The sequence below is a fragment of the Neofelis nebulosa genome, chromosome 4, assembly GCF_028018385.1.
Source record: "Neofelis nebulosa isolate mNeoNeb1 chromosome 4, mNeoNeb1.pri, whole genome shotgun sequence".
NCBI classification, from domain to species: Eukaryota; Metazoa; Chordata; class Mammalia; order Carnivora; family Felidae; genus Neofelis; species Neofelis nebulosa.
The window spans coordinates 28546715-28560180 of NC_080785.1; the positions used below are offsets into that span (position 1 = coordinate 28546715).

At 38.2% G+C, this 13466-nt stretch overlaps 1 protein-coding gene across 1 annotated transcript in view; it reads left to right on the plus strand.

Moving 5' to 3' along the window:
* The first annotated feature begins 236 nt into the window (after positions 1-236).
* Positions 237-13466, plus strand: part of WASL (WASP like actin nucleation promoting factor) — a 62665-nt gene continuing 49435 nt past the window's right edge. Inside the window, exon 1 of the mRNA XM_058724432.1 lies at positions 237-506. Within this exon, the coding sequence (XP_058580415.1) occupies positions 390-506 (117 nt within the window). The 5' untranslated portion in view covers positions 237-389. The remainder of the gene's footprint in view (positions 507-13466) is intronic.

Consider the following 13466-nt stretch of genomic DNA (forward strand, 5'->3'; position numbering starts at 1 on the left):
CGCGTCCTGCGTCCTGTGGTCTCGTCCGCCCCCGCTGCCATGTTGGATTGTGCGGCCGCCACCGCCGCCGCCGCTGCCGCCGCTGCCGCCGTAGCCGCCGCCGAAGAAGGGTTGGAGGAGGAGTTGGGAGTTTAGCGCAGTCGCCGGAGTACAAGGACAACGACCATCCGGCCAGAGCCTCGCCGGGCGGGAGCTGGGAGCTTCCCTTTCTCTGTGCGGCCTGCCGTTGGCTCCTCCTTCCCGTGGCCTCCTCCTCCTCCCCGCGCCCGAGGAGCTGCGAGATGCTGCGCCTCTGATTCCCCTCCTCCCGCCCCTGTCACCGAGAGGGGAAAGAGCACTCGCCTACTCTCCGGAGACGGCCCTGGACTCGCAACCCAGCCGGCGAAACCATGAGCTCCGGCCAGCAGCAGCCGCCTCCACCGCGGAGGGTCACCAATGTGGGGTCCTTGCTGCTCACCCCGCAGGAGAACGAGTCTCTCTTCACTTTCCTCGGCAAGAAATGTGTGGTCAGTGGCCGAGACCCGCGTCGCCACCCCTGACGTTACCTCTCGGGCCCGGGCTTGTGGGCCGGGAAGTGGGAGTGGGGAAGAAGGCGGGAGCGGCGCGGGGAGGGTCCGGCTCCCGGCCAGGCCTCCAGCCAGCCCGGCTCCCCGGGTGTTGGGCAGTGCCGGCCGGGGCGGCCGGACACCGCCTCCCGAAGTTGCCCGTGAGCTGGGAAGTGTCACCTCTGCAGGCCTGCCCTGGAACCCTGCCTGGCCGGGCCCAGGTCTGCGCCCTAGCTACTGGTTCAAACTTTGCTCCCAGGCCACAAGGGGATTTTATTCTTGCACGAGCTCCTCGATCTTAAAAACCGGGCCTCTGTACCGGCCCTCGCTTCACCTCCTGCCGCTTGATCTGGGGAGGGGGGGGACCTCCTTTCACAATGGCAGAGGTTTCAGGAGTGAGTAGGTCGAGGAATGAAGCCCAAATATGAATGAAGCGGACCGGAATGAGGTTTTTAATCCCCGTTTAGGATCTCAGGAGGGGGTGAAGTCTAGTGCATCGGTTCAGAATGAGAGCAGGAAATGCTACTGCTCCCCATTGCAGAGAAACAGCGTTTATTTCTCCAGCAATCTCGACCAGGCCTGGTTTCTGCTCTCCTCCCCACTGATTTTTTTTTTTTTTTTTTTTTTTTTTTTGCATTGGTGGGAGGAGGTGCTGTTCTCCCCACAACCATGCGCAGGGGAACCGCAATCTCTAGTAGTTCTTGGCCTTTTGGGGCCTGAGAGTGATTCTTAGGTTGGTGCTGTGCGGCCTGTTCCAACCCCAGATGGCTGGTTGGGAGCAAGCAGTTCTGCTGTGGGAAGGGGAATGTGTGTTGTTGACGGAAGCATTCATTACATTGGCTGCTGGCACTTCTGGGGGTGGGGAGGTTCTGCTCTGTGGTGTAGGCCTTGTCAGGCTGCATCTGACTGCGGTGGCTGGGTTGGACCCTGGCTGATTTTGTTGAAACGCTGTTGGGGTTCCTTTCTCCCCTCTTTGCGTGTTAGCACCTGCACAGCATGTGCCACAGGAACCCGGGGAGCGCCGACTGAAATGTCAGCAGAGCAGTGCAAAGTCACAACTGTTGTTAGCAGTGTGAAATCTGCCCAACTGGGCTACACCTGCTTGTTTAAGAGGTTAGGATTGGACAGTTTCTGGAAAGTTACCCTATGAGTTAATTGTTAACTTTATAGGAATCAACCTTTTGTATCCTGTTGGAGATTGAATTATTACATTTAATTCAAATGTGTTTTACATTTTACTGATAAGAATGAAATAAGACGACTGGCTTAATATCAGTATTTTGAGAAACAACTTTAAAGATAACCAAGCCCCCTCCCCCCCCCCTTTTAAACAAATGAGAAAACGGAGCCAGTGAACCCTAAGTCACACAGCAATTTAGGAATGTAACCAAAACTAGAAACCAGGACTCCTGATGCCTAGTCTCTTGTGCTTTCCACTACATCATGTTGTTTCAGAATGGTTTCTTCCCTCGTTACTGATTTGTTTCAAAAAGTGGTGCTAAAGGAATTATCACTTTTTTTCCCCACCAAAACCTGATAAAATTAGAGTGTAAGATTCTTAAAGCAGCACCAATTTTTGTATATTTTTGATTTATGAGAATCTCCAGGTCTTCAAATGTTACATTATTTGCAAATGAAAAATTTTTAATTTTGCCAGTTTATTTACATTTGCTATGAAATCTGTGTCAGAAAGGAAGTAGTTGTATTGTTTGACATACCAGACACATTAACTTTAGGCAGGAAGGACATTACATTTAAACGTGAGTACACCGACTGATTGCTTTATGCTTACCTGTAATGTTTCCTCGTTTCAAAATGAAAGATCTGAAAGAATACTGTGATTGAGAAAGAGAGCTTTCTTTCTGGTTAGCTTAAGTGGATTGCTGAATACGCTGTCCGTATTCAGTGTCCAATATCTTTATGTTGTCTCTTACTAGTCACCTTTACCTTTTGAATTTCTGTCATTTAAAATCACACTCTTTAGTGGCCTGCTCTTGTGGTATGACATTTTTTGTGAAGATTAATATTCGAAGTCTCCAGTTCTTTGAGAGTAAAGTAAGAAAGATTGTTTTTTAAAAAAAATTTTTTTTTAACGTTTATTTATTTTTTGAGAGACAGAGAGCACAAACATGGGAGGGAGGGGCAGAGAGAGTGGGAGACACAGAATCCGAAACAGGCTCCAGGCTCTGAGCTGTCAGCACAGAGCCCGATGTGGGGCTTGAACTCATGAAACAGGAGATCATGACCTGAGCCGAAGTCGGGCGCTTAACCGACTGAGCCACCCAGGTGCCCCAGAACGATTGTTTTTTGAACAGTCCTTTTTTCCCTCTTTGCCCACTGTGTGGCTTTTTGTAGTTTAAAATAATAGTGAAATACATTGTCTTATAAAAAGAAAAAGTCAAAAGTCAGACCAAATTTGTTAGGGAAGAAGTGTATTTAGAGCTCTAACTAAGAATTCAAGAAATGAAACAGTAGTTATAGTCCCAGTTCTGGAGGAGCTGCATTCCTTCTGTGACTCAACACATATATATTGAGTAACTAAATGTTGAGGTCAAAATCAGGGTTGATGCCTGCCCTCAAGGAGCTTACTGTGTCTAAAAAGGGAAACAAATGTGTAAGCTGATGAGTAAGGCAATACTTCAGAGTGATGTATAGGAGGCTGCATGTCTCAATGGAAAATGTCTTCGCTTTGTAGTCAGCACACCAGAGTTCAAACTCAGATGGTCACTTACAACAAGTTTTTGTTTTTTTTTTTTTAATTCTTGTTTTTAACTCCCTGTGGTAGAATTGGTTTTCTTATTTCTAAAATAGGGATTCTGTCTTACGGAGTAGTTTTGTGGATTGGAAGGACCATACGTAAATATATGGATGTTATTTTTTGTAAAAGTTTAGGAGATTAAAAGAGAATAGTGGGAGAGCGGATGAGTGAAAGTTTTTTAGAATGGGTGATACCTGAATATTTAAGATTGGTAGGTAACTCCCAGGTGGATGAGAGGAATGAAACAGCTTGGAAAGTTGGGACCTACTAATAGTTTGTTATGGAGCAAGGAGAGTTTCTGCCTAGGTTCTCAAACTTAGGTATGCATTAGAAATATTGTGGAGATTACAAATACTGCTAGGTCGAATCTCTAGATAATATTCAGTAGGCCTGAGGTGGAACTCAGGCATTTCTATTTTTAGTAAGGTCAACAGGAGACTTTAACATATATCACAGTTTGAGACTCACTGCTGAAGTTTACTGTTTTCTGATAGGGTATTCCTGAAACACATTTGACATGTTAATATGTTTCCCTTCAATCTTGGATGTATATTTTGTGAGTTAAGATTAAATTAAAATGAAGTTGGGTTTTTTTGTTGTTGTTTTACTACAGATTTTCTCTAACCTGTTAAGATATCAATGTGTATTTCATAGATGTCAGAGAGATACAGTTGAGGAAGTATTGCACTAGTTAGTGGGGGACCACAAGATCAGATACGACTTTTAGAAAGTTTGGGAGAAAGGTGAAAGCACTATAGAAGGCAGATTGAAGGTAGTAACAGTGGAGACAAAGGAGATCAGGTAGGTATTTACGGCAGTCCACATAAGATATGATGAGGGCCTGAATTAAGGCATTGCTGGTGGGAATTCCAGGACATTTAAAAAGTCTCTAGTAGGATTTCATTCCCCTTGCATATAGCAGGTGAGGGATGAGAATTGGGTTAAAGACAGGTGTAACCGCCAGCAGAAAAAGGATGCAGAAACATACATACTTCACTAAATGGAAATATGTCTGTATATTAAACTCTAGATTGGCGATTGGTTTCATGGAAGAAGTGAATCTTAAGTAAATCTATTTTGCCACAGTTTAAAAAATAGATTTTGTGAAAGTTGAGGTTTCATTTGAGTTATATGTGATATGTCAATATATGTTATATACTTTTACCTAAATAGTGCTGATGCAATTCATTAGTTGGTAGTATTTTCTTAGAACAGTTAAGAAGAGTTAAAAACAAGATCAGGTCTTGTTTTGTAGTTAGTTTTGTTGTTTTTCATGTACTGTGATTTAGCTTACTTTCTCTAGAGTATATGCCATCTTGCCAAGTGGAGTTTAATATATATAGTGCTGAATAAGTAAGAAATTAAGGATTGGGAAAAATAAAACCTCATACTACCTCTCTACAACCATCTGTGGTCCAAATGGATTAAGTTGGTAATGTTGACTGATGCTTTTCTCTGACACATTCAACTAGTTTGTTTATTTCAAGATTTAGTGGTGCATAAAAAACCATTTTTATTAACCATCTTTAATCTTTATTTCTTTTGATTCCTGAGCACTTGTTTTAACCTACTTATATTCTTTCATTAGATTTTTTATTTTCTCACCCTATATATAATTATGGAAGATTAGATCTTATACCTACGTAGTCTTCTATGATTTTTATAATATCTAGCATACAGATCACTGAATACTTATTAATTATAGTTGCTAACTCATTTATTCCCTACGAGCTCATTCAGCATTTCTCATTGCTTGATCACGTTGTTAAAATCTTCAATTTCTGATGCAAGTTTTATCTGGACTTAAATCTTCCTTTATAAGAACAATGTGGTTTAAGTCAGCTGCTGAACTAATATAGGTGGTAAGAGTAGCTGTCCAACTGTTACTTTGTTTCTGTTCTAAATTCTTAAATAGGTTTACAGGGAGAGGTGCCTAGATGGATCATTGTTTTGATGAAGGCCTGAGTTAAGACAGCATTGCTGGGAAGTTAGGGCCGAGAATGTATTTCACCTTGAGTATGGAAAGAGAAAAAAGGTTAACATTTGGGATTTGGAATATGCAAAACTGAAAGGGCAACCTTGTATAGAGGAAAAAGGTGAGTATAAAAGTGTCTTGTCTGGTAGACTATAAATAGGAGATTTAGAAGAATACAGCAGATCTGGGCTATAAATCCCCTATTTCTTGTTATTCTTAGCTTATAATATAGGGAAATTTCTCAACCAGTAAGAGCCTTAGTGTTTAGATTTGTAAGATGGGCTTGCTTAAGGGTTTCAGAGAATAATGCTATAATGTATGTAGAGTGTTCTGGCTGTTTGGAGAAGCATGTGAAAAAATGGTATAAAGATTTTTAAAACGTTTTTAGTTTAAGTGTTAGATTTAACAGTTATAGTGAACTAACTTTGTTATTTTACAGACTGATTCAAAGTTGAGGTTTAAAAGAGTAGATAGAGTTGGGCTTCATTATAAATTAGTCTCTTTAGGACTTTATAGAACCCAGCATTAGTATAGAGGTCACTTTCACTGTAAAGGTGGGAAGCAAAACAAGTTCATACATTCTTGTCCACAGTAATATATATCGTTAATTGTAAATATAACTCTTAATCGGTGTGTGACTGAACAATCTAATATTTTTAAGTGGTTAAGTATTGTTTAGTAATTAGGAAACGTTTAGTATACTTAACTCTGTTCGTATATATAGTATAACAGAAATATATCCTGTTTCTATCTATTGTATCTGTCAGTATTATAAAATTAGTGGAGGATTAGTAACTATAATATCAGTATAGGAGAGTGAGATTATTTAGACAATATTAATTTCACTTTGGAGTTTATGTGTTATGTCGGAATTGTGACCCTTTTTTATTTATTTATTTTTTAATTTATTAATTTTTTTTAAATTTTTTTTTAACATTTATTTATTTTTGAGACAGAGAGAGACAGAGCATGAACGGGGGAGGGGCAGAGAGAGATTGACACAGAATCGGAAGCAGGCTCCAGCCCAGAGCCTGACGCGGGGCTCGAACTCACGGACCGCAAGATCGTGACCTGAGCTGGTCGGACACTCAACCGACTGAGCCACCCAGGCGCCCCAATTGTGACCCTTTTTTAAAGAGACCAAATAATTGGGTGTAGAGTAATGTTGAAGAGGCATATTTAGAAAAAAACCCTTTAGAAAATAGAAGCAATTGAAAGATGTGTAGTAACTTCATAGTTCAATTACTATGGCTTTCTGATAGTTTACTTAGTTTCTCAGTATCCTTGACTCCAGGGTTCCTCTGCTATAGTGATTTTTTAAACTTATTTTTAACTTGACCTGAAGATTTACTATAGAAATATGTCTTTGTAAAAGGAGAACTCATTAAATACCAGATAAATTGAAACAAAATGGAAATATGAAAGACATCTAGGAATATAAACTGCTGTTAAAAATGATATGAGTTCAGAAATTATCATAAGCCAAGCACACAGTAATCTTTGGACAATGAAATGTTTTTCAAGTTTCATTTTATAGTTAAACCCTTATATTAGATTTGGAGAAGCTAAAACTATGTAGTATTTTTAAGTATTAAAATAGAGGTGAAATTGTGTATTTGTCATGTCTTTGGTTCCAAAATAAAAAAATTTAAGTGAAATTCTCCCTCCACTATGGTGAATTTATGTTGCCATAAAATATCAGAGGATACCTAAATACTTGAGAAATTTTCATTATAGTAAAGGAGCTAATTGATTTGTATGCAACATATAAAGCTAATCAGAAATCCAAATTTCCACTGTTTGTATTAATGAAATATCATCGTCAAGTATTGAGGATTTATTGAAATGCTAACACTCCCCCAGTATCTTCAAATACATGGAGGGAGTAGGAAGATTCAGTTCTTACAACTATGTTGTTTACTAAGTAGCTGGGGAGGACAAAAATCTTGCATAAAAAGATATGTTTCACTAGCCAGCATGTAATAAAAAATTAAATAATAGGAAAGATAGATATATTACTGTGGCATTTGCTGCATCATTGTGGGCCTTGAACATGAGGACCTTAAATGGTATACAATTTGTCAGGAGCAAGGAACCACCTGAGTTCAAGTAGAGGGAAACGTGTAAGTTTAGAGTAGAAAATTGGCATGGAGTGTTAGGAAATATTGAATAGACTGGCTTGGCTAGAAATGAGAATAGTATTTGTTTCAGAACATAATGATAAGTTTGAAGGGTAAATTGAGGCCAGATTTTGGAAGAACTTGAACTTCAGACTTAGAGGTTAAACTTTAGTCCTTAAGTTACTAGTAAAGAGGCAAAAAAAGCTTTTTCATTAAAAAGTATCAAGATAGGAAGGATCTAGAGATGGGGAAAGTTAGAAATTACATTCATAATGGGAATAATTAAGTAACAGTTTAAAGTTTACTAAACATCTTATTCATTCTCTCAGCTGACCTGGCCTGGCTAAGGAACCGGAATTGTAGCAGCATCTAGAACAAAAAAAGGGTTATGAGGGATAGTAACATGGTCTTTGTGCACATGGTGGACACTACCTGTTGCTGATAGCACTTTTTCTGCTGTGTCCAGATGTGGTCTCTGAATACTCAGTGTGTCATACAGGTAGCCACTACCAGTCAGTCCAGGTTCACATAGATGAATGACATCTGGTTGCCATCCCAAGGTTATATAATGGCAATGTTGTGAAGGAAAGAATGGCAATATTCAGTTGGCTGTGTGAATTCCAGATGACAACAGAACCTCCTGATGGTAATAGCAAGATAGTAGAGATTGTAGGAGTAGAGCTTTTGGAATCCTTTGCAGAGTGTTGATTATTGAGGCCTTGGGAGTGAATTCAGTCTGTGAAGGTGTCAGCGCAGGTCAAGATTGCAGAGGGAAGTAGTCTAACCCATACTTGCCTTGGCCGGCATGTGAGAAGGATGGGTTTCATTGAGGAGTTGGAGGCAGGGAGGTATGTTTTCTTTATCATAAAATTCGTATTGTACATGCTGTTCTGAAACTTAACTTTTTCACGTATATTAATATATCATATGTTTCCATGTCCATTTGTATCTGTTGCATACTTTTTATTACTGCATCCTCTATTTTGTGAGTTTCTTGTAACTTACTAATCTCTGTTGGTGGGTGTATTAGTTTTCTGGGGCTGCCATAACAAAGTATCACAAACTGCATGGCTTATAAAAAGCAAAATTTATTCTTGCTCACTTAGGAGGTTAGCATTCTGAAATCAAGGTGTCAGCAGAGTTGGTTCCTCCTGGAGGCACTGAGAGACTTCATCCCATGCCTCTGTCCTAGCTTCTGGCATTGCTGGCAATCCTTGATGTTTCTTGGCTTTACTCACGACTCTAATCTCTACATATGTAATCACATGGTGTTCTTTACCTGTGTCTTCTCTTATAAAGAATGCCAGCCATTGGATTAATGTCAACCCTAATGACCTCATCTTAACTTGGTTACATTTGTAAAGATCCTCTTTTCAAGTAAGGTCATATTCATAGATACAGGTGTTAAAATATATAAATAAATAAATATATATATATATATATTTTAATGTTTGTTTATTTTTGAGAGAGAGAAAGTGGAGGGAGAGGCAGACAAAGAGGGAGACACAGAATCTGAAGCAGGCTGCAGGCTCTGAGCTGTCAGTACAGAGCCCAACATGGGGCTGGAACCGCTAACTGTGAGATCATGACCTGAGCCGAAGTCAGATGCTTAACCAACTGTGCCACCCAGGAACTCCTCAACATATCTTTTAGGTAGACATAATTCAGCCCAGAGCAATAGGTATTTTTTTTCTCTCCAAGTTTTTGCCTTTAGAAACATATGTGTTTCTAAACATACAATGAACATTCAAATACATATTTTTATGTATCCTTTTGAAGTAATTCTATTGAATAAATTCTTAAGAAATGATGCCAGAGGGCATGAGCATTAAGAATGTTAATATATACTGCTGAATTGTTTTCCAAAGCAGTTGTTTCTAAACTCCATATATTCTCATCAACACTAGGATTTAAAACTCATTTTCATTTTGACAGATTCACGGGTCCAAAAATATATATATATATCTGTTTGGTTTGTAGTTTTTGGTGAAGTTAAACATCTTTTTATGTCTGTTTATAGATATTTCTTCTGTGAATTGTTTGTTCTTTGTTTTTAGACAGTCTTTTTCTATTGGGTTTTTTCTTAGTGATTTGAAGAATTCTTTAGAGATGGTAATTGTATATTACAGTATTTTTTTTTTTTTTGCAGTTTGTCATTTATCTTTTGACAAAGCATATTTGGTATTCCTGGTCATTGCAGGGGTTTTAAAGTTTTGTAAAGTTAAATGTAATAGTCTTTCTGTTATATCAAGTTTTTATTTAATAATGTGCTAGCTTAGAATTACAAAAATATTTACTCAGTTTTCTTAGTACTTTTATGTTTAAAAGTTGAAGCCTCCAGCTTAAATAGTGGGATTCATCTATGTCTCCTTGCAGTTTTATCAGCTTTGGCCTCACATATTTTCATGCTCTGTTATTGAATGCAACATATTAAGTATTGTTATATCTCCCTATAGACATGGTCTCCTTATCATTATATAATGTCCCTCTTATAGCTGATAATTTTCCTTGCTCTGAAACACACTTTGCCCAATATTAATATAGCTTTCTTTTATTTAGGGTTAGCATAGTATATTTTTCTCTATCCCTTTACTTTTAATTGCCTGTGTCTTTATAATTAAAAAAAAAATTTTTTTTTGTAAACAGCATGTACTTGGCTCTTTTTTTTAAATCCATTCTGATAGTCTCTGTCTTTTAATTGGCGTATTTAGACCATTTACATTTAAAGTAATTATTGATATAATTAGGTTAATATCTACTATATTGTTAATTTTCTATTTGTTGCCCTTGTTCTTTGTTCCTTTTTTTCTCCTTTCTTCATCTGTCTTTTTTCTTTTTTTAATGTGTATCTTTGAGAGGGGAGAGCAGTGAAAGAGGGAGATACAAAATCCAAAGCAGTCTTCAGGCTCTGAGCTGTCAGCACAGAGCCCGATGTGGGGCTCGACCCATGAACCATGAGATCATGACCAGAGCCGAAATTGGACACTTGACCGACTGAGCCATCCAGGCACACCTGGTTTTAATTGAGCATTTTATATGATTCTATTTTCTCTCCTCTCAACATAATCGTTTTTACTTCTTAAAAAATTTTTTAGTGGTTTTCCTCCATTGTGCAATATATATTTATAATCAATCAAAGTTCAGTTTCCAGTAACACTATATTGCCTTGTGGGTGGTAGAAGTACTTTATAACATAAAACTCCCAGTTCTTCTATGTCATTCCTTATAATATTGCTGTCATTCATTTCACTGATCTATAAGCCATAATCACTGAATACATTGTTGCTGTTACCTATTAAAGCATTTATAAAGAAGAAAAATAGGGGCACTGTGGTGGCTCAGTTGGTTGAACGTCTACCTTTGGCTCAGGTCATGATCTCGCTATTTGTGGGCTCGAGCCCTGCATTGGACTCCATGCTGACAGCTCAGAACCTGGAGCCTGTTTTGGATTCTGCGTCCCCCGCTCTCTCTGCCCCTCTCCCACTCATGCTCTGTCTGTCTGTCTGTCTCTCTTCTCTCTCACACACACACACAAATAAATAAACATTAAAAAAAGAAGAAAAATAAAAGATTTTATTTAACCTTCATTTATTCCTTCTCTAAAACTTTTTTCTTTCAAGTATATTCAAATGACCTATATCATTTGCTTCACCGTGAGGAACTTTTAGCACTTCTTGCAAGTAGACTACTTGTCTAGTAGGAACAAATTCTCTCAATTGCTGTTTGTCTTAAAAAATACTTTTCCACTTTCGAGGATAATTATGCTGGATACAGAATTGTAGATTGGTGCATTTCTCTTTTAGCACTTTAAATGTTTTACACCATTCTCTTCTTGTTTGTGTGGTTTTTTGAAGAGAAATTTGATGCAATTCTTACCTCCAGTAGAGGGAGGAAATTCCTCCAATAAGAATTCTTAGGTTTATTTGAAGTCATCCTGAATGAATCCTTAATTTTTCAAGCCTAAGTTTGATGCATCTAGTGATTATGGTCTTTTTATTATTTTTGAGGAGAACTTAGAGAAGTTTGAGAAGCATAAGTTATTTTAATTCTTTATTTGATTAAACATACTCAGAATGATCTTAATTTCACATTGAAAGACCTGAAAATAATGCTGATAGTATATAGCTAATCAGTTAATATTTATTCAATTTCACCATCAGGAATTCACTATTAGAAAATATGAAAATCAGGGAATTGGCTTTATGCATACATACACCCACCTATATCCTGGAAGGCTCTGTTAGTGCTACATTTTTATTTAATTCTTACATTGTTGTATCTCTTCCTTGAGCTCAGACCAACCTGTTTATTTCTAAAAACAATTTTTCCACAGAATGCGAGGAAACAGTTTGAATAACTCAAAATATTATGTAATATTCAGGTGTTAGATTTTGGAAAAAGATCTCTGATAGCAGTCAAGTGACTTATTATTTAAAAAATGACTTTTCTTTCCCATTAAAAATACAGTGCATTGTCCCATAATGGAGCCTGGTGACCATTAGCCACGTGTCTGTTGAGCACTTGAAGTGTCATTAGTTCAAATTGAGATGTGCAGTAAATGTGAGATGCACACTCTATTTCTAAGACTTGGTACAAAAAAAAAATAAAATATTTCATTAGGATTTTAATATTGAGGGGCTCCTGGGTGGCTCATTCGGTTAAGGGTCTGACTTTAGCTCAGGTCATGGTCATGATCTCATGGTTCATGGGTTTCGCCTTGCATAGGGCTCTGTGCTGTTAGCAAGCAGGCTGCCTTCAATCCTCTGTCTCCTCTCTCTCCCTTTCTCCCGCCCTCTCTCTTTCTCTCTCTCTCTCTTTCTCAAAAATAAATATTTAAAAACAAAGATTTTGATGTGGGGGCACGTGGCTGGCTCAGTCAGAAGAACATGTGACTCTTGGTCTCAGGATTGTGAGTTCGAGCCCATGTTGGGTGTAGAGTTTGCTTAAATAAATAAACTTAAAAAAAAAGATTTTAATATTGATTATATGCTGAAATTACAAATTAAGAAATATATTCAGTTAAATATGTTAAAATTAATTTCATTACATTAAAAAAAATTTTTTTTAATGTTTTATTTACTTTTGAGAGAGAGAGAGAGACAGAGTACTAGTGGGGAAAGGGCAGAGGGAGAGGGAGACAGAATCCGAAGCAGGCTCCAGGCTCCGAACTGACAGCACAGATCCTGATGTGGGGCTCGAACTCATGAACCATGAGATCATTACCTGAGCTGAAGTCAGACGCTTAACTGACTGAGCTACCCAGGCACCCCTCTACACATTTTTAATTTATATATTGGCTAGTAGAAAATTTGAAATTGCTTATGTGATTCACATTATATTTCTAAGTGCAGACTCAGGCAGTTTTCAAAATAATGTTGATAAAAATGGAAATCATCTATGAACCCCATCATCCAGAACTAATTCTTATTAATGTTTTTGTGTATATCCTTCTAGCTTTTGGTTTTCATGAATTATTGAATGGTAAATGAACATGTGTACTTATTCTCAACAAACACCCCCTGACAAACACAGATGTTTATTTTTTTATTGACATTGTTTCATGTCAGTAAGTATACTGTTTTCAGTGGGCACATCCTAGAAGCTTGGCCAATTCCCTAGAAATAGACAGTTATTTTTCTTTTCTTTCTTTTTATTCTAACATTCCCCCTAACATTTGTATGTGTATACATATATTCCATCTATCTTCACACACTCGATCTGTTATTTTACTTTGATAATTTCCAAGAAATAGAATTGCTTAAAGGGATAAGTGCATTTAAAAAAAAATTTTTTTAATGTTTATTTTTGAGAGAGACGGAGCACGAATGGGGGTATGGGGGGCAGAGAGAGAGGGAGACACAGAATTCGAAGCAGGCTGCAGGTTCTGAGCTTCAATGCAGAGCCTGATGCAGGGCTTCAACTCAGTGAGCTGTGAGATCATGACCTGAACTGAAGTCAGAAGCTTAACCGACTGAGCCACCCAGGTGCCCTGGCATAAGTGCATTTAAAATTGGATTTTATCTTGTCAGATCGCACTGACCAATAATTTGTGCCTTTTATTATGACAA